Source organism: Schistocerca nitens, chromosome 2 (assembly GCF_023898315.1).
Source record: "Schistocerca nitens isolate TAMUIC-IGC-003100 chromosome 2, iqSchNite1.1, whole genome shotgun sequence".
NCBI classification, from domain to species: Eukaryota; Metazoa; Arthropoda; class Insecta; order Orthoptera; family Acrididae; genus Schistocerca; species Schistocerca nitens.
The window spans coordinates 844,129,291-844,151,803 of record NC_064615.1 but is presented as its reverse complement, the minus strand read 5'-3'; the positions used below and the strand labels follow the sequence as shown (position 1 = coordinate 844,151,803).

Genomic DNA, 22,513 nt, shown 5'->3' with positions numbered 1-22,513 from the left:
CTAAAATGAGCTCTACCTTGGAAATTAAGCGTTTCCGGACACATGTCCACATAACATCTTTTCTTTATTTGTGTGTGAAGAATGTTTCCTGAAAGTTTGGCCGTACCTTTTTGTAACACCCTGTATATCTTGGGTGGTTTGACGGCGATCTGAATCCTCTTTCATTCTAATCAGAATGTAGGGCTATAAGAGTCACAATAGTTCTGGTAATCGTTGCGTATTATTCCTCAATACTGTTCTGTTTCATTCTGTTGACTGCTGGAAGAGGTTAAATGAGCAATATTTTTACAGTACCTATCACTGCGAGAGGTAGTTAAGGAATTTTGCTACGTAGGCAGCAAAATAACCTATGACTGATGGAGCAAGGAGAACATCAGAGACAGACTTGCGCTGGCAAAAGGGTATTCCTGGCCAATAGAAGTCTACTAATATCATACATGGGTCTTAATTGGAGGAAGAAATTTCTGAGAACGTGCATTTGGAGTCCAGCATTGTATGGAGAGAATCATGGACTGTGGTAAAACCAGAACACAAGAGAATCGAAGCATTTGAGATGTGATGCTACAGAAGAATACTGAATATTAGTTGGACTCAAAATGGCTCCGAGCACGATGCGACTTAACTTCTGAGGTCATCAGTCGCCTAGAACTTAGAACTAATTAAACCTAACCTAAGGACATCACACACATCCATGCCCGAGGCAGGATTCGAACCTGCGACCGTAGCGGTCGCTCGGTTCCAGACTGTAGCGCCTAGAACCGCACGGCCACTCCAGCTGGCTAGTTGGACTCATAAGGTATGCAATGAGGAGGGTCTCTGCAGAATCGGTGAGGGAAGGAATACATGGGAGACAGCGACAAGAAGAAGGGACATCACAGAATAATTTCCGTGATACTAGAGGGAGCTGTAGAGGGTAAAAACTGTAGAGGAAGACATAGATTGGGATAAATTCAGCATATATATGATGTCAAAGGTTGCAAGTGCTACTTCCAGATGAAAGGGCCAGCACAGGAGAGGAATTCAGGGTGGTCCAGATCAAACTAAGAAGACTGATTAAAAAAAAAAAAAAAATCACAGTGGGATGTCTTAAGTACCATGGAAATTACCGCAGAGTGGTAGATGTGTGCCTCAACGATACTGTTGGTTAGGAGGCCATTTGAGGGCCTGCAACCAACCTGTCTACATGACACACACACACACACACACACACACACACACACACACACACACACACACACTGGACCTACTCCTGGAGTTAGGGTCAGGAGTGCGATTTCGTATGACAGCAAGAGCTCTCTCGTGGTTATCCCACGCACCCTGACTGCAAATTTCTGTGTCAGTTTGGTGATTCGACCTGTTGTGCTGCCATTCAGACCAGCATTCCAGGGAGTTTCTTTCAACAGTATAACGCTCGCCCATATATCGCTGTTGTAACACAACAAGTTCTACAGGATGTCGGCGTGTTGCCTTGGTCGACTCTATCACCAGATCTGTTTCCAGTCCAGTACATATGGGACACCATCGGACGAGAACTCCAGCGTCATCCACTACCAGCATTAACCGTGTCTGTACTGACCGATCAACTGCTATAGGCATGGAACTCCATCCCACAAACTGACATCCGGCACCTGCACAACACACTGCAAGCACATTCGCATGCTTGCATTCAGCATTGTCGCGGTTATTCCGTTTATTAATGTACCAGCATATCATATTTGCAGTGGTTTATCTAGTGCTTACATTAAACTGTGATCTTGCAATGTCAACGACTTAAATATGTTACCTGGACAAATGTATTCCCGTAACTTCATTACTCTATATTAATTAATTTTTGTGATATTTTTTCCATTCGTGTATTACGTCAGCTCCTGTTTGTTCAGGCTGCTCAACACTAAAAACTAACTCTGGAAAATCACGATGTATGCCAAATATCCAGCAAGCTTTATCAACATGCTGAAAATGATGAAACCCGCATCAAAACAAAAAGAAGGAGAAAAAGAAGAAAAATAACTATCATACAGTAGGTAGTGGTGATGCTGCAGCTCCAACCCATCAAAGAAAGAAAAGCTGATTAGGCCCAGTGTGGTACAGAAACCAGAAACTTTGTATTCTGCTTATTGAGAATATGGCCGTATTGTATTGAAAAATGGCACAGTTACCACTAATACATTATTTTTGGGGAAAAAGATCATCACTGTTGTGATAATCAACTAGTCAGTGAACAGAATATGTCCAATTGGACGGTGAACGTATTTAAGAATAATTACATTATTGTTTCTGATGTGATTTGCACTGGTTTTTAAGATGTATCCAAAAGAAAGCAGAAGCTGACATGTGTGAATATCACCGAAATATCTATTAAATAAAGTCACTAGGGGACTATCCGGTTTGTCATGACGATCTTCAAGAAGTTTTGCCTATAAATGTGAATGAAGTGGTGAATTTGATAAACGTGCTCGACCTCTGTAGCATCGATATAACCGTACTCTTTGTAAGACCGTTCCTGAGACCACAGATGTTGGACAGAGAGGTTACTTCTTTTGTAGAGAGTAGCAGTGAGTCAGTTTGTGTTGGGCAGTCTGGCGACGTGCTTGGTTTGGAAAGGATGGAAGCCGACCTGCCGTGTAGTGGAGGCAGCATTATTTAAAAAGGGTTTTGTAATAGCATACCATGAGGAAAAAGAATTGTGGAACTGAGATGTCACGAAAGCAAAGATGTCAGAAGGGAAGTTTTCTAAGGTAATCTAATTTTTTCGTGTATTCGTAATTGCGTAGTTTCTTAATGTTAGGACATTGTGTACAGTTAAAGTTTACTGTATAAATTTTACAGTAAAACACATGGATTTGTCTTATAAATGAAACAAGTATAAAGGAAGGCAATTTTACACAACAAAGTTACTAACAAATATTTTACTAACTTGTCTAGCTGTGATAACTTTATCAGCCGTTAAGTTTATTCCTCATGTTTCATTCTTTACCCTTATGAACGTGTTTGATACTCGCATTGCACATGGAAAGTTGAGTGCTGCTGAACATTTTTGTGAAAACTGGTAAGATACCGCCTAGCATTGCACATCGCAGGTACGGCAAATGACATTTGGTTTTAGACAGTCCAATATTTCTAGTAGTATGAGTAGGCTGCAGAACAGACGAGCCTTCCGTGCGCACAAGTAGACCACAACTTTGTTTATCACTAAAAGTTATGTCCACTGTAAGGCACAGTGACTGTCGGATTGTATTTGTAAAAATATCGTATTATTACAGAGGTCTCAAATCGGTTAAAAATCTCAAGAAAGTGCTATCTTGCGAGTTTTCAAGCAGTTTTATCAGGAAGTCAGATGCGTTAAATTTTATGTTCATTTGCCGTGTAGTTAAATTGACACTTCTGGTACAGTCGTTGTTTGCAAGACTAAAGGTAAGGATTAACAACATTCAGGGCCAACATTTTAATCTAAGTCATTTGTTTTGCAGTCAAATAGCATATGTGAATTTCACTGAAAACGAATTTGTCTCTCGTAGGCGAATTCTCTGTGTACTGGCTAATGTGGATTTCGAATAGAGTAGCGTGAACTTCACATAGTTCCGGTCAAAATATAATTTCAACGAAGTCCTGTCGCCCTGCACTGAGATTTACGTATTTCGATGACAAAATAAGTTTCATACCATTTTTTTGGCAGGAACCTGTGACTTACAAACACGAGTTTACGACTGCTCTTAGAAGTTAGGTTAAGCAAAGGCAAACCAATGTTTACAGCATTTGTAGATTTATGGAAAACTTTCGACAATATTAACTAGAATATACTCTTTGGAATTCTGAAGGTAGCGTGGGTAAAATACAGGGAGCGAAACGCTATTTACAACTTGTATAGAAACAAGAGGGCACTTAAAAGAGTCGAGGGGGCATGACAAGGAAGCAGTGATTGATTGGGGTTGAGACAGGCTTGTAGCCAATCCCCAATGTTATTCAGTCTGCACACTGAGCAGTAAAGGAAACGAAAGAGAAACATAGTGAAGGAATTAAGGTTCCAGTAGAAGAAATAAGAACTGTGAGTCAGAATGAGATTTTCACTCTGCAGCGAAGTGTGCGCTGATATGAAACTTCCTGGCAGATTAAAACTGTGTGCCGGACCGAGACTCGAACTCGGGACATTTGCCTTTCACGGGCAATTGCTCTGCCAACTGAGCTACCCAAGCTTCCGTAAAGTTTGGAAGGTAGGAGACGAGGTACTGGCAGAAGTAAAGCTGTGAGGACGGGGCGTGAGTCGTGCTTGGGTAGCTCAGTTGGTAGAGCACTTGGCCGCGAAAGGCAAAAGTCCCGAGTTCGAGTCTCGGTCCAACACACAGTTTTAATCTGGCAGGAGGTTTCATAAGAAGTGTGAGGTTTTCGTCAGAGACCGCAAAAGAGTTGGAACAGCAGCTGAACGGAATAGACCTTGGGAGGAGGATATAAGATGAACATGAACAAAAGCAAAACAAGGGTAATGGAATGCAGCAGAACTAAATCGGGCGATACTGAGGGAATTAGATTAGGCAGCGAGAAAGTAGTAGATGTGGTTCACTATTTGGGCAGTAAAACAACTGGCAATGGTCGCAGCAGAGAGGACATAAAATGTGAACTGGTAATAGCAGAAAAAGCGTGTGTGAAGAAGAGAAATTTGTTGACATCGAATACAGGTTTATATGTTAGAAAGACTTTTCCGAAGATGTTTGTGGAGTGTAGTCTTGCCTGGGGGCGAAACGTGGATCATGTACAGTTCAGACAAGGAGAAAATTGAGGCTTTTGAACTGTGGTTTTACAGGAGAATGATTATTTTTAGAGGGGTAGATCATGATAGGTACTGAATGGAAACGGGAAAAAAATAAATTTGTGGCACAACTTGACAAAAGAAGGGATCGGTCGATGGAACATATTCAAAGGGATGAAGGGCTCACCAATTTAGTACTGGAGGGAAGTGCAAGGGTTGAAAATTGTAGAGGGACAGCAAGAGAGGAATACAATAAATGTAGGACGTAGGTCGCTGTAGTTACGTAGAGATGAAGAAGCTTGCCCGGAATAGAGTAGCATGGAGAGCTGCAGAAAAACCAGCCCTCGCGCAGAAGGTAATGTAAGACGTGTATATTTCTATTGTATATTGTCAAACCACAATTTATGAAAGATGTTTATATTTTATTAATAGGATTAAGTAGGAATAATTAATATTTGTCATGTTGGAAATAATTGTGGTAACAGGGAATATCTGCACCAAAGTATTGTTGATATAACTTTAAAAATGGCGGGAGAAACCGCGTACGGATACATTTTAAGAAAAGAGCGGGAAAGACCGAGCATTGATACATTTTGTAATGGTAGCAGGGATTGTCTGCACCAGAAAGCATTGTTGGCAGGAGAGACCGCACTTTAGCGTTCGTAGGATGTCAGTAGCAAGCGAGAAGTGAAGCGAGTCGGTAGCAGGTCTGAAGCTAGAGGTTGAGAGAAGCGGTGTGCCTGCCAGCCACCAGCTATGATTTACAAGAGATTATCAACGGATGTACAGAGACATCAACTAACTATTATCATAAGAGGAACTAATATTATTGAATTATTTTCTTTGCGAAACTCAAGACTACTGAAGGTATGTTTGCGCAATGCTAGTTCTAAGATTATTGTAAAGAGTAAGTCTCATTTGAACGTTTGTAAAATCATTTCATTATCAACAGTAAATATTTGAAGCGTTTTCAGAATATAATTAATTTTTGACAGCAATGTTGCATTATTGATTATAATCCATCCCAAAAACCATCAACATAAAACTGTGCAAAAATTTTATTGTTAAGAAAAAGTGTAGCTATGAATTACGTAACTTCACTCAAATTAATTAAAGAGTAACGGCAGCTTTGCTATTAAAGAATAACGTCAGCTTTGGTAATAAATACAGCCACTTATTATGGCAGCCCACCAGCAGTTAATATAGTACACCAGAGTAAGTATACTCATGTCGCAGTTCGATTTAGCAGTCAGATGGCGATCCAGTAACAGTAAAAAAAGTGAGGAACAGTTTTGGGTTATTGCAGATAACGACTGCGGGCCACGACGACGACACATTCTATGTTTCGTCGAAATAATCAGAAAATCACTTTTAATAAGCAGCATATAAATTTGTATGCGAAGATTGAGAAAGAGAATAAATTTCAAAGGGAAGATTTAATTTGTTATTGTCAAGCAAGAGATAGAAATCCTAAGGAATGGTTTCATAGGTTATTGTAGAAGGGAAGTTGCGTAAAAAAAAAAAACATACAGGGTGTTACAAAAGGGTACTGCCAAACTTTCAGGAAACATTCCTCACACACAAAGAAAGAAAATATGTTATGTGGACATGTGTCCGGAAACGCTTACTTTCCATGTTAGAGCTCATTTTATTACTTCTCTTCAAATCACATTAATCATGGAATGGAAGCAGACAGCAACAGAACGTACCAGCGTGACTTCAACAACTTTTTTTACAGGTAATGTTCAAAATGTCCTCCGTTAGCGAGGATACATGCATCCACCCTCCGTCGCATGGAATCTCTGATGCGCTGATGCAGCCCTGGAGAATGGCTCAAAAATGGCTCTGAGCACTATGGGACTCAACTTCTCAGGTCATTAGTCCCCTAGAACTTAGAACTACTTAAACCTAACTAACCTAAGGACATCACACACATCCATGCCCGAAGCAGGATTCGAACCTGCGACCGTAGCGGTCTCGCGGTTCCAGACTGCAGCGCCTAGAACCGCTCGGCCACTTCGGCTGGAGAATGGCGTATTGTATCACAGCCGTCCACAATACCAGCATGAAGGGTCTCTACATTTGGTACCGGGGTTGCGTAGACAAGAGCTTTCAAATGCCCCCATAAATGAAAGCCAAGAGGGTTGAGGTCAGGAGAGCGTGGAGGCCATGGAATTGGTCCGCCTCTACCAATCCATCCGTGCTCCCTAAGACGCCGATCAATTGCTTCGAACGTCTTCCTGTCGGGACACCTTCTTTCTGGAAATCTGTCTCGATACAAACGTACCGCACCACGGCTATTGCCCCGTGCTAATCCGTACATCAAATGAGCATCTGCCAACTCCGCATTTGTAAACATTGCACTGACTGCAAAACCACGTTCGTGATGAACACTGACCTGTTGATGCTACGTACTGATGTTCTTGATGCTAGTACTGTAGAGCAATGAATCGCATATCAACATAAGCACCGAAGTCAACATTACGTTCCTTCAATTGTGCCAACTGGCGGTTAATCGAGGAAGTGCAGTACATACTGACGAGACTAAAATGAGCTCTAACATGGAAATTAAGCATTTCCGGACACATGTCCACATAACATCTTTTCTTTATTTGTGTGAGAGGAATGTTTCCCGAAAGTTTGGCCGTACCTTTTTGTAACACCCTGTAGAGGAGACGGGAAGGTTTCAGTAACAACAACAACAACAACAACAATCAGGATGTATGAGAAGAGAGTGGACTAAGCTGTTTGTAAGAATAACACTCTTAAACCAACAATCAGTTCTTTACTTCTGAAATGATCACCTTAAATTTTGTGAACGATTAGGGTCACGCGGTCATCGGGGCACGAAGATGGCTACAACAACGGAGGAGAGCAAGCAGACGCAGTACTCACGGTGGCCCAGTGGGAGTCGATGGGCATGCCGAACTTGTCGCAGACCTCGACGGCGTAGGGGCGGACGGCGGTGGCGGCGGCCCAGTTCTGGAAGAAGAAGAGCACGCTGACCACCAGCAGGGGCTTCAGCGTGCTGCGCCCCAGCAGCGCCACCACCTTGCGGCACGCCGCAGACTCGCACCACGCCGCAATCTCGTCGTCGTCGTCTTCCGGGAAGTCCTCCACCTGCCGACACAAGCCGTCGTTAGATATTCGCATACCTCGTGGATCGTAACTACGTTCTTCATCTACATCCACATCTACATTTATACTTCGCAAGCCACCCAACGGTGTGTGGCGGAGGTCACTTTACATGCCACTGTCATTACCCCCCTTTCCTGTTCCAGTCGCGTACGGTTCGCGGGAAGAACGACTGCCGGAAAGCCTCCGTGCGCGCTTTAATCTCTCTCTAATTTTACATTCGTGATCTCCTCGGAAGGTGTGAGTAGGGGGAAGCAATATATTCGATACCTCATCCAGAAGAGCACCCTCTCGAAACCTGGACGGCAAGCTACACTGCGATGCAGAGCGCCTTTCTTGCAGAGTCTGCCACTTGAATTTGCTAAACATCTCCGTAGCGCTACCACGCTTACCAAATAACCCTGTGACGAAACGCGCCGCTCTTCTTTGGATCTTCTCTATTCCTCCGTCAACCCGACCTGGTACGGATCCCCCACTGATGAGCAATACTCAAGTACAGATCGAACGAGTGTTTTGTAAGTCACCTCCTTTGTTCATGGATTACATTTTCTAAGGACTCTCCCAATGAATCTCAACCTGGTACCCGCCTTACCAACAATTAATTTTATATGATCACTCCACTTCAAATCGTTCCGCACGCATACTCCCAGATATTTTACAGCAGTTACTGCTACCAGTGTTTGTTCCGCTATCATATAATCATACAATAAAGGATCCTTCTTTCTATGTATTCGCAATACATTACATTCGTCTATGTTAAGGGTCAGTTGCCACTCCCTGCACCAAGTGCCTATTCGCTGCAGATCTTCCTGCATTTCGCTGCAATTTTCTAATGCTGCAACTTCTCTGTATACTACAGCATCATCCGCGAAAAGCCGCATGGAACTTCCGACACTATCTACTAGGTCATTTATATATATTGTGAAAAGCAATGGTCCCATAACACTCCCCTGTGGCACGCCAGAGGTTACCTTAACGTCTGTAGACGTCTCTCCATTGACAACAACATGCTGTGTTCTGTTTGCTAAAAAGTCTTCAATCCAGCCACACAGCTGATCTCATATTCCGTAGGCTCTTACTTTGTTTATCAGGCGACAGTGTGGAACTGTATCGAACGCCTTCCGGAAGTCAAGGAAAATAGCATCTACCTGGGAGCCTGTATATTTTCTGGGTCTCATGAACAAATAAAGCGAGTTGGGTCTCACACGATCGCTGTTTCCGGAATCCATGTTGATTCCTACGGAGTAGATTCTGGGTTTCCAGAAACGACATGATACGCGAGCAAAAAACATGTTCTAAAATTCTACAACAGATCGACGTCAGAGATATAGGTCTATAGTTTTGCGCTTCTGCTCGACGACCCTTCTTGAAGACTGGTCCTACCTGTGCTCTTTTCCAATCATTTGGAACCTTCCGTTCCTCTAGAGACTTGAGGTACACGGTTGTTAGAAGGGGGGCAAGCTCTTTCGCGTACTCTGTGTAGAATCGAATTAGTATCCCGTCAGGTCCAGTGGACTTTCCTCTGTTGAGTGATTCCAGTTACTTTTCTATTCCTGGGACAGTTATTTCGATGTCAGCCATTTTTTCGTTTGTGCGAGGATTTAGAGAAGGAACTGCAGTGCGGTCTTCCTCTGTGAAACAGCTTTGGAAAAAGGTGTTTAGTATTTCAGCTTTACGCGTGTCATCCTCTGTTTCAATGCCATTATCATCCCGGAGTGTCTGGATATGCTGGTTCGAGCCACTTACTGATTTAACGTAAGTCCAGAACTTCCTAGGATTTTCTGTCAAGTCGGTACATATGATGCGCTATGATGTACAACGCGTCAATTTTATAGCTGAGGCGGTCAGTTTGTAATGGTTCTTTATTTACGTGACCATTACGGCACTCCAACCCCAGTTCTCAATACCAGTAATATCGTACTACTTTTCTGCGAAGTAACAGACATAATTTTGTGACAATATTCACATTTGGATTTATTAATGTATAGGTACTCCGATGTATCGATATATTACAATGATATGGTTCTTGTGTATATTCATTTCTGTGAGACTGTCATAATCTTTGACTTACTTGTAACCGTTTTGGTGCGAATGCGCACAGAGCAGTCTTTGTTTCACTTTGCAGAGGTTAAGTTGTTATTTCGCTTTGTAAAGGAACAGTCAAGTTTTGTGTTTGGTTAAAGTGGAAATTAAATATATGAAGATTGATACAAAACTGTTTTCTTGATGATGTGACAATTACGAAGAAGTATATGTGAATTTACAAGAATTTTAATAAAAATGTGGATCGTGAACACCAAGACAAAAATTATTTCTATCATACCATTGTTCTGATATGGGATTGTTTGATCATTAAGAATTTCCTGAAAAACGCATTTGTTAGGTCTTCAAATATTGCTAAAATACAGATCTGGACCTTCTAGCAGCCAAAGTGGAATCCTCCTAGAATCAACAAGATGAGCCATAACAACTTCGATGAAATGTACGTGGCAATCCATTCAACATAAGTGCCAAAATTAATGACTTTTTTACAGTGACTTCTTTATTTCCATGCTGACGATACCATCCACAGTCAACAACTTTGTTGTTGCCCGATAAAGCGAATATATCCTGCGTGAGCAACATTATTAATCTGATTTCTAACCTACTTTGCAAGTGGTGGTATTGTTCAAATGGTTCAAATGGCTCTGAGCACTATGCGACTTAACTTCTGAGGTCATCAGTCGCCTAGAACTTAGAACTAATTCAACCAAACTAACCTAAGGACATCACACACATCCATGTCCGAGGCAGGATTCGAACCTGCGACCGTAGCGGTCTCGCGGTTCCAGACTGAATATAGGATATGGTGAAATGACGGGTGCAGTTCTGTGACCCAATGCCAACCATCACAGATGAAGAATCGGGTGAACGCAGCATGGCTATACCATAGGACGCCATTCGCGCCTTATAAGCGTCGATACTATCACACAGGGAGCAAGTTAGGAGGGCCCATGGCGGACCCTGTGCCTACTAGGCAACAGGACACATGCTGAACCGATGTGACGGAAATGCTAATCATTTCTGCAGAACGTGCTAATGTACATGTCCTATGAATATGAATGTCAATCTTTAGTCCTTCAAGATGTGATGTTTCTTCTGAGCATGAGTGTACTTCTGCACTGGTTTTTGTCTAATGGATAACATTTAACGTTACTGGGCGTAGTAGCTGTAATGACACAGAGCAACATAGATGTGGAAGAAGCTAGTGTTAGAGTTTGTGGAAGTACTGTTACTGTCAATGAATCATGACGTGGTAGGAAAATTAAATGAGATGCCCCTACATGGAAGAAAAGAGAAACGTGGAGGGTACGAATGGTTTTGAAACATTTGTAGTTTTTTCCTACAACATTTACCTCTAGTTTATGCATAGCATCTTTCAAATTAAATCGTGGATCTCCATGAAACTACACTCCTGGAAATTGAAATAAGAACACCGTGAATTCATTGTCCCAGGAAGGGGAAACTTTATTGACACATTCCTGGGGTCAGATACATCACATGATCACACTGACAGAACCTCAGGCACATAGACACAGGCAACAGAGCATGCACAATGTCGGCACTAGTACAGTGTTACAGTGTATATGCACCTTTCGCAGCAATGCAGGCTGCTATTCTCCCATGGAGACGATCGTAGAGATGCTGGATGTAGTCCTGTGGAACGGCTTGCCATGCCATTTCCACCTGGCGCCTCAGTTGGACCAGCGTTCGTGCTGGACGTGCAGACCGCGTGAGACGACGCTTCATCCAGTCCCAAACATGCTCAATGGGGGACAGATCCGGAGATCTTGCTGGCCAGGGTAGTTGACTTACACCTTCTAGAGCACGTTGGGTGGCACGGGATACATGCGGACGTGCATTGTCCTGTTGGAACAGCAAGTTCCCTTGCCGGTCTGGGAATGATAGAACGATGGGTTCGATGACGGTTTGGATGTACCGTGCACTATTCAGTGTCCCCTCGACGATCACCAGTGGTGTACGGCCAGTGTAGGAGATCGCTCCCCACACCATGATGCCGGGTGTTGGCCCTGTGTGCCTCGGTCGTATGCAGTCCTGATTGTGGCGCTCACCTGCACGGCGCCAAACACGCATACGACCATCATTGGCACCAAGGCAGAAGCGACTCTCATCGCTGAAGACGACACGTCTCCATTCGTCCCTCCATTCACGCCTGTCGCGACACCACTGGAGGCGGGCTGCACGATGTTGGGGCGTGAGCGGAAGACGGCCTAACGGTGTGCGGGACCGTAGCCCAGCTTCATGGAGACGGTTGCGAATGGTCCTCGCCGATACCCCAGGAGCAACAGTGTCCCTAATTTGCTGGGAAGTGGCGGTGCGGTCCCCTACGGCACTGCGTAGGATCCTGCGGTCCGGTCCCAGGTCGACGGGCACGTGCACCTTCCGCCGACCACTGGCGACAACATCGATGTACTGTGGAGACCTCACGCCCCACGTGTTGAGCAATTCGGCGGTACGTCCACCCGGCCTCCCGCATGCCCACTATACGCCCTCGCTCAAAGTCCGTCAACTGCACATACGGTTCACGTCCACGCTGTCGCGGCATGCTACCAGTGTTAAAGACTGCGATGGAGCTCCGTATGCCACGGCAAACTGGCTGACACTGACGGCGGCGGTGCACAAATGCTGCGCAGCTAGCGCCATTCGACGGCCAACACCGCGGTTCCTGGTGTGTCCGCTGTGCCATGCGTGTGATCATTGCTTGTACAGCCCTCTCGCAGTGTCCGGAGCAAGTATGGTGGGTCTGACACACCGGTGTCAATGTGTTCTTTTTTCCATTTCTAGGAGTGTATAAATTAACCTTTACTGAATCTTATTTGTGTTGCTCTTTTTTGCGTTGTAAATTTATAAGTATATCTCGTGAATGCCATTTGTGTGTAATGCATTAAGTAGTCAAAATATAACAGACACACATTTTTTCAGCATTTCAGACACTCATCCAAATCTCTTATAAAGAAACCTACTTACAATTATCCTCGAATGTTTGACTTTAAATGGAGCGATCTTGGAATTCAAGATATCAGAAGGTTTCGCCAGTCATTTTACAAACCTCACAATAACGTATTTCAAGTTTCATTCATTCTTTGTTACGTCACGCAAGAAGGTCCACAATGTCAAAGACAATGAATGAGTACAAGAAAAAAAGCAAAGATGTTACATTGAGATTCCATACACGTAAACTTATTTTTGGAAAGGGAGACTTATTCCAAATACGTCTAAATACATTTGTTTTCATTTTGGGAATTTCGAAATTTAGAATTCAGAGGCTTTGTAAAGAACAGTTAAGGACTGGGTTAACATCACAAGAAAGAAGGGGGGTGATACCAGTTCATAACACTACACGAAACAAACAGGTGTATAGAAATTCATTTAGTATCTGACTTCTGTTAATCACGTTGCTGCCGTGATAATTCAAAACGCTAGTAACTGTCGAGTGAACTTTACGTCAAAATTTTTTCGATGATGTAAAATGCAGCACAAAATACTGAAACTAAAGTGAAACATGTTTTCTTTTATAACAATAACATTTTTAGCACTAAATGTAAGTTTCAACACACCGGCTACAGACAAACGCTCAAAATGCTTTCAGTGGCAAGAACACACCCAGAGTGTCAAAAAAGCAGGAGATGCTGCATTAAAAGCGAAGTTACTTGGTGAACTTGGTTATCAAACGCTGTTAAAGTCTTAACCATATCAAAATTTTACTCAGAGAAGCAAATCATATTCTTTAATTGCATTACGACGCAAATGATAATTGGATATCTATATTGTGCATGGTGAGTACATTCTTCATTGCACCATTTTATAATTATATTAAAGTGGGAATACCTCTTAGGCTTTTTGCGAACATTTCAATATTTCCAGAAACCTTCATATTTTATGCATTCAAAAACTCATTATGTCCATGTTGGTTAGCTCCAACACTGTGCATGTACCATTGTGCTTCCCAAAAGTCAATAACTCCATTTAACATTTGCTACTATTTACGAAAAATAGCATTGCAAATTATAGTAACTACCAGGGATTCGTTTGAAACAATATTCTGCATTGAACTCATTTTTATACCTATTCAATTTCAGTATTAAATAACCTAATATTTTTTTTACGTTTTCCTTCATTTCACTTCATATGGACACATTCAGTTTTGGAATTGACCGCCTCAATTGTAGTACACATTATTCAGGTATGATTAATCTTCATGGATGGAACCTCCACGTCGGTCTATACGGGACAAAAACGATTGTATGGTATTGATGGTTCCGAGTCCCCACCTCGGTAAGTTCGGCTGCAGAGTTTTAAGTCTTTTCAGTTGACACCATACTGGACAACTTGCATGTCTGCGATAATGAAATGATGAGAACAAAACAGCACCCAGTTCCCGAGCGAGAGAATCTCCGACCCGTCCGGAAATCGAACCCGGGTCCGCTGCATGGCAGGCAGACACAATGACCACTCACGAGGAGTACACACCAAGTGCTATCGCCGATTTCCTAGAAGAGGAGTCAAAGTAAGCATGTCTCAGCTTATCTGTAGATACTCGACCGTTTCTGAAAAGACTATAGTCAAAGTTCTTGAGGTATTTTCGAGGTGCCTTATGTGCCTTCTACGGCGCGATATTCTCAGAAGAAATTATGGCGCATAGTTAGCGTCACAGCTTTTCAGTTTCGCGCCCCGTGTTCCAAACTTGATTATTGTTTTTATTTCTTTTTTATTGTTTTCATTAATCTATCCTTGTTCGTACTAGGTTACTACACGAATGTTTCTTATCTAATTAGGGATTACATGGGCTTTATTCTGATTGATAAATTGCAGTTTCATTTCACAGTAAGTGTCACACATTTATTATATAGTATGTGTGGGTATGGTATGCTAAGGGATTTCAGCCCTTAAATATTCTCAAATTGTGCTGTTTCATTCTCATATCAACTCTTATATTAATTCTTATATTTTTTATTCATATGTTTATTCTTCAGGGAGATTTGGTGCATTGCCTTGGATAGTACTGATCGTAGAAACATTCTGAACACAGATATTCCAAACATCGCGAGCATCGTGCAAGGCGGTTTGCCACAGTGAAATTTCTTCTTATGAATCTCACTCTGTACGGAAACGTCGTTAACACTGATGAAGATTTCGTCTTTGGCAATAATTTCGCGGCGAGGTATATATATTGGAACACTTTTCGGAAAACTGGTGCTTGCACTTGATTATGAATCAAGATATACTAGGGGATTTTCACGAAAAATAGTTTCACATAATGTTTTCATTCTTTTTTTTAAATTTGTTGGTATGACACAAAATAAGTAGACGGATAAGGGCAGCGTTATGTCAGTATACACAGGAAAACATTAGTGTACTAATCTTCTACAGACATGGGTGTACAGGTTGCTTCTGTAAGGGCGTGCAAAAATTTAACGGGATATAGAGGATAAGTTTCACCATGAATTTTAACAATTATTTGTCGGCTGAATAACTCCACCTACAAACATGCATTCGCTACGTCCTATTACATTTTTTGCACGCTTTTACGGAAGCACCCTGTATAAATGACAAACAAAAATAAAGTAATAATCGGGTTTTTCGAATACGGGATGCAGAATTAAGAAGACACGACGATAACCACTGTGCCACCGTTTCGTCTAAGGATATCGCGCGGCAAAAGGCACATAAATTATCTCGACAATAATTCGATAACTTGACATGCTCGGCGTGAGGTCAGCAAGTAGTGTGTACGTGAAACTTCACTATGGAGGAGTGGGGAAGATGAACGGTGAGTTGTAGTGTGGTTTCTGGCTGCAGAATGAGTGTCAGGAAGTGAAATTCATGCCCGACTGTCTGCAGTGTACGGCGAACGCAGTATGTCACGCGCAAATGTCTTTCAAAGGAATAGACGATTTCTGGAGGGTCGGGTGTCATTGAAAGAGAGCGGTCGGCCAGGACATGCTCATCGTGCTATTACCCCTTTTGTCATGGCTGCGATGGATACTGCCGTCAGAAATGACCGTGGCGCATTGTCGAAGACATTCGGCCCGTGCTGGGCGTAAGTCACAGTACCGTTCACGCCATCGTGACAGACCGTATGATGTTCTGGAAGATGTGTGCCCAGTGGATTCCCGATAGGCTGACGGAGGAGCCGAAGTTGAACAGAATATCGATATCACAGCAGCACCTGGGACAGGTTCACGATGAACAGCATTGTTTCCTGTCCCGTATTGTGGCGGGATATTAAACATACCTTCATCATTCTGAGCCGGAGAGCTAGCGTAGAACCAACAATGGAAGCACATCGATTCGCTCCCATCGACCGGCTGCACACTCTGGAACTTGGCCAACAATTAACGCACAACGGTACGTTGACACTATGCAAACATTGAATCACGCCATCAACCACAAACGCCCGGGAATGGTGATAGACGGCATCATTCCATTGCAGGATAATGCCCGCTTACAAGTTATCAAGGCTGTTGCGACTGCACTGCAGGAATTTCCCTGGGAAGCCCTTCAAAAATGGTTCAAATGGCTCTGAGCACTATGGGACTCAACATCTTAGGTCATAAGTCCCCTAGAACTTAGAACTACTTAAACCTAACTAACCTAAGGACATCACACACAGCCATGCCCGAGGCAGGATTCGAACCTGCGACCGTAGCAGTCCCGCGGTTCCGGACTGCAGCGCCAGAACCGCACGGCCACCGCGGCCGGCTGGGAAGCCCTTACACAACCACCGTACAGCCCCAAACTCACCTCATCAGAGTTCCTTATTTTTGGAGCCCTGAAGAAAGACATTTGTGGCTGTCAATTTGCTTTGTACGAATCGGTGCACGCCTGGGTACAATCATAATTCTGTAGACAACCCAAACGTTTTTCCATAAAGTTACTGAACAACTTCCCTTACACTAAGATAAGTGTATTAACAGTTATGACGATTTGTTTTGAAATAAATAAAAGTTTACTGACATGACGTCCATCTGTCTCGTTTTCATTTGACTGCCCCGTACAATTTGATATACTGCCACTGGATAATCTGCTCAGCTGCCGTGTTGTTGATATTTAATTCGCATGACAGATTTCTAAATTAGACAATTTCGTCTTCTGGCGTGCTTGTGGCAGTTCAGCTCAAACAAAACACTGAAGTCGGTAAAAAAATCCAAAACGTAACCTCGGCAGTGCTACTGTAATCATACAATGTGCTAGTTCATGATTGCACCGAAATTGAAGGCGAAACATACAGTAACCGAAGTTTCAAGCCTGCCCCATGAAAGTGGAGGTCCCCTTGCTGAGGCTCGAGAGGAGTAGGCTGTATTTCGGCGCCAGTTCCACCCTCTCCCTCCCCTCGATGGATAACATTGTGAACACGAGGCTGCCCTGTACAACACCCATTGCAGCAATCCACACGACACCGAAATATACATTTGTCACTTCGTAACAGTCCGTGGGCAGGGCAGGGTGAACCACGTCCACTAGAACATAGGTACTCTCGCGTCAGGTCCCTAACGCTTGTTTCCATAGCGTAAAACTGATTGTTATTGTAAGAGGCAAAATCTGAGATCTCTCCAAGCACCCGCGGAACCTGGTATGCCGTCGTTGATCGATGTTGTTGTTGTCTTCAGTCCTGAGACTGGTTTGATGCAGCTCTCCATGCACTCTATCCTGTGCAAGCTTCTTCATCTCCCAGTACTTACTGCAACTTGTAAATTGAATGTTTGCCGAAACAACAGAATGGTTCTTTCTGTGGTTTTGTTAATTTTCGTTCAATCGCTTTCATTTATTTTCAGTGTGACTGCCTACGCATTGTCAGTAGTAACGTAGGTCTCTGCATTTTTAAAAAATTGTTTCGTTTTCAGCCGGTGTCATTAATGTCCGTACTGATGTACTTTATACCGAAACTCGTTTCGCCACTGCTGTTGTCTTTAATGAAGAAAGGGTTGCGTTGCAAAATATAATATTTTGACTCGGGAGACTTTGTGTGCAGCGCAGCCGCAGCCTGGATATATTATTTAGAAAAGATACGACCGCTTTACCTGTAAGTCATTTATTTATTGCCTCGATCGGTTTCGCAACATTTCAGCTGCATCATCAGGTGCCACAATACTAATCGGTGGACAAAACTCTTGTAAGGTAAGAAAAAATAATTAAAATGAAACGTAATTAAGGGACGAACATACTCCCTAAATAAAGTCAAAAATATTTGAATTGTACTGTACAATGAACTTATGCCGGTGAAATGTGTGATTCCTTGTTAAGTGGCCTACTTTCCGTCACTAGGTCAGTTTTGATCAGTTTGCGTGAGAATTTGCCAAATTATTAAAAGAAGACACAAGTTTATACCCCTAAGATTTCAATACATTGTGAGTAAAACCCTAAGTGGAAGGCGATAAAATACAGCTACATTTCAGAATTTCTTGCCTAAGTTTGAAGCTCTTTGTTTCAGTGAATAATTGTGGTGAAGCTCTAATACTTAGCTAGATGCTTGAACAGTTTGCACTGTGGACTTTCTGTAGATTTTACGTAATTTAAGTCGCTGTTTTTTACTCCAAGCGGTATTCAAAATTGTCAATAAATTCTTGTTGCGACAAAATTTCTTCCACCTTTACATAGTTTGATCTCTTCAGATAGTTTACGGAGTACCAGAGGCATAAATGCAGTTATTTCTACAGATGACTGAGGGCAGTGCACTGAACATTACATCAGTATTTACTTCGTTTGCAAAATAATAATTACAGGTATTAAGAGTAGAATGCTTTTACGTTGGTTAGTACCTCAGTTAATGAAGCTACCCCCTATCGTCCAGAAATTGTAAATGTAGGAGACTGCAATGGGCTGGACATGTGGCCAGAATTGAAAACAACAGAATCACCAAGAAAGCACTTGAAGGAACTCTCCAGGCAACAAGACCACTGGGCCGACCTCGTACAAGGTGGACAGATGACATAGAGAAGGACACTGCAGCATTAGGAATTTCCGCAGGGTGGAGAAAGGCTGCGAGAGATAGAAGGCTGTGGAAGCACATCGTTGATGCAACGCGTGGTCTACAGGGCCTGTGATCGCTGATAAGAGAGAGAGAGAGAGTTCCTCCGAAGTACAAATGACACAAGCAGGGCATTAATGTTCATTTTCCCTGGGCAGCGTGTGAGGTTCTGAAGTTTCGAGACGTGGATGCAAAACGGTCAGTCCATACCTACAGGCGTGGTATATTTCGTGGTGCAGTTAAACGACTGTGCAGGAAACATCAGGTAGTAAATTATGTGATGTGTTAGTGAGAAAGCTGTTAGACGCAGAGAATAACAGCAATCATACTAAAGTATGGGGCTCCAGTCCGGAACCGCGCTGTTGCTACTGTCGCAGGTTCGAATCCTGCCTCGGGCATGGATGTGTGTGATGTTCTTGGGTTTAAGTAGTTCTAAGTCTAGGGAACTGATGACCTCAGATGTCGAGTCCCCTAGTGCTCAGAGCCATTTGAACCATTTGAACTAAAGTATGGCACCTATTACTATCAATATCTGTACCAATATCCCTAACATCCTCTAAAGCGTTGGCTAGCAGCGTGTTTATATTACCTCTAAGTTTAATCACTTTAGGGTTTTATATTTTCTGATGGTGGTGAAGTTGTCGGAAAAAAATTTCCTGTTAAGGTAAGTCTCTTTTAAATATTTGTATCTCAAATATGATGCTTGATGCATACTTCTGTGAACCACCATATGAAAGAGTAATCTTCTTTCCGCAAAATATGGAGATTCTCACACTTGCTTTCTCCTTGACGCACTGCAGTTATATAGTAAATCTTTCCACGCAAATAACTGTTTTGGAGGACCGTGTTGTAAGATCATGCTACGTGTTGGAAAGCAATAGTAAAAACAACCATTAATTTAGTATGTTTTGAGAAACGAATGAAACATACGGGTTGTCCTGAAATTTTCCAACTTTTTTGAACCGTCTTACACAAGAAAAATGTAATCGATTATTAAAGATTGCAGTTAACTTTTGTTCTGCAGGTGAGTTTTCTTATTATTGCTTTGAAAGTCTGATGAATGAAGCAAGTGGAGAAGCCCTGCCAAAACATATTTTCACTAATTTGGATGGTTCAGTTAACACTTGCTGACCTGCAATTCAAGCAAAAGGATGCAAAATATCGGAAAATTTTCTTCTGAACAAAAGGAACCGTTATTTAGTCGTTCTGGCCCAAGTTTCAGTGAAGAATTTAAGACTCAGTCCTTGGCGAGAAAATCTGAACCTTTGCGAAGATCATATTGTAATGCGCTTTTAAAGAAGGACCATCAAATTCGAACGAACTGCCGACTACTCAATGAAATTCCGACAAATCAGCTACAAAAATTCAGCAAGTATGTTTCAGCTGGGCAATATTTTGTCACGTGGAGCTCTGTAACAAATTTTATGAACAATTGTACCAACTACTAAACAATACGATCCTGAACCAAGAAAAGAAATGAAGCTACGTAAATGTGGAGGAAATTGTACCGTGAAACAAATTAACGAAGACTTTGGATGTAGCTTGGGGCACAGTGCAAACTGTTCAAGCATCTTGCCAAGTTTTACAATCTTACCACAGTTTTATTCACTGAAATACAGCACTTCAGACGTAGCTAAAATTTTGTAATTGTTGGCATTTTTTCACCCTTCACTTAAGAAGCTCCTATTCACAAAATGGTGAAAATTGTGGACTAGAAATTTGGATACTTTTCTTTTCCCGTTTAGCGTAATTGTAAGCAAGATCTGAACAAAATCTAGGGTTCCGTAAGAACAGCTCTAGAACTAGACGAGCTTTCATGGAATAAGTTGGACAACTGGTAATTCGGGTAGGACAGCTGCGAAGACCAGCCGAGTAGGATAAAAGTGCTTCACGCAAAAACGTCTAGAGCACTCAGTCATTAATTGATGCCCACTGTGAAGAACATGGGAAAGAGCTTCTAAAGAGAAAGTATTCACCTCCTGGCTTTTCTATGAGAAGAACGTTTGTTCGTGATATAACCAATCTGTATAGTAAGCCTATATTTCGCATCTTTAGTCTTGCATACAGCCTCAACCGCAAGATGAATTGCTGTAGGAGCAGACAACGGCAGGATAACAGAGTCATTACCGCGGGTGACGAGGTAGTAGAAAAACCTGTTCAGCTCATTAACATCGCTAATAGCGGAAGGTTCCTAGACGATGTGAGCCAACACAAAGGCGTTGAAATCACACAGCGAGCGTAACAAGGAGGCAGATCCTGGATCTCCATTCAGAGGACACTGTAGACTAGAAAGAGGACACTTCAAAATAACAAAAATATGCTGTGAAAAAGAGTAACTAAAATCATTTTCCTCCAATAAATTGGAATACTATTTCTGTGTAAAGGAATGTATGCGATGTGGATGTACTCTGTCCGTCTGAAAAGTTCTGAGACTGATTCTGTTCCTGTCGATTTAACTGACGTCAGCGCAATAAGTACGGTACAGCTTCAACTGTCAATATCCACGATGTGCATTCGACCAGTCAGATGTGAACAGGCCAGAGTTAAGTAGTGAACTTGTGACCATAGCGTGCCTACGTTATTGTGTCACAAATAGCAAAGGAGAAACGAATAAAAAGTAAACTGAATTCTGCCAAAACAGACCATGAAGGCCCAACGATACCTACCGGCCGCCGTGTCATCCTCCGCCTACAGGCGTCACTGGATGCGGATATGGAGGGGCATGTGGTCAGTACACCGCTCTCCCGGCCATATGTCAGTTTATGAGACCAGAACCGCTTCTTCTCAATCAAATAACTCCTCAGTTTGCCTCACAAAGGGTGAGTGCATCCCACTTGCCAACAGCCCTCGGCAGACCGGATGGTCACCCATCCCAGTGCTAGCCCAGCCCGAAAGAGCTTAGCTCCAGTGATCTGACAGGAACCGTCGGTACCTCTGCGGCAAGGCCGTTGGGGGAGCAACGAACTGGACGTGTCTAAATCAAGTGTTCAAAATATTCTGGAGAATGTTTTGAAGAACAGAAAATTTTATGCAAATATCCAAATGTCCCTAAGAAAAACAAAGACGCATCGACGCCTGCTGCAACGTGATTGAAATGCAAAACACGGACATTTACTTTCTGAAAGAAAATCGTCGGGGGTGGCAAGACTATGTTATCAATAAGAACCTACTACAGAGCGACAAAATGCAGAAATGTCTATGTGATGCGTGAGGTGAGCAACACCCAAGGAAGAATTTTTCTGGCAGTTTCACACGATTTTATGAACGTTCTGTGCGTTGTACTCCGTTTTGGGGAGACTGGAGTATTAACAGCAACATCGTAAGGTTACTATACCTTTTGTTTAAATCCAGTCTCGAAACTTTTTGGACTGACGACTGTATATTGGGAACTACTTACGAGCCGTGTTATAAAGTAAGCAACCGAGGAAACACCATACGAGCAGCTTTCGAAGTACTTTAACGGCACCTCATGAGTAGGACTGATAGTAACTGCTGCCCCTGATGAATAGGTCTGATAGTAGCTGCCACAAGCGAACAGGGAAACAAATCTCATACAGCCTATCCCTATCTTTCTCTGTTTACCTTCGTCAGATAGAAATTGAGAT

The 22,513-nt window shown here is 42.7% G+C and overlaps 1 protein-coding gene across 1 annotated transcript in view; it reads right to left on the bottom strand.

Moving 5' to 3' along the window:
* LOC126235382 (facilitated trehalose transporter Tret1-like) overlaps positions 1-22,513 on the bottom strand; it is a 352,999-nt gene that overhangs the window by 20,837 nt on the left and 309,649 nt on the right. The window contains exon 7 of the mRNA XM_049944104.1: positions 7,640-7,864. Coding sequence (XP_049800061.1) covers positions 7,640-7,864 — 225 coding nt within the window. The remainder of the gene's footprint in view (positions 1-7,639; positions 7,865-22,513) is intronic.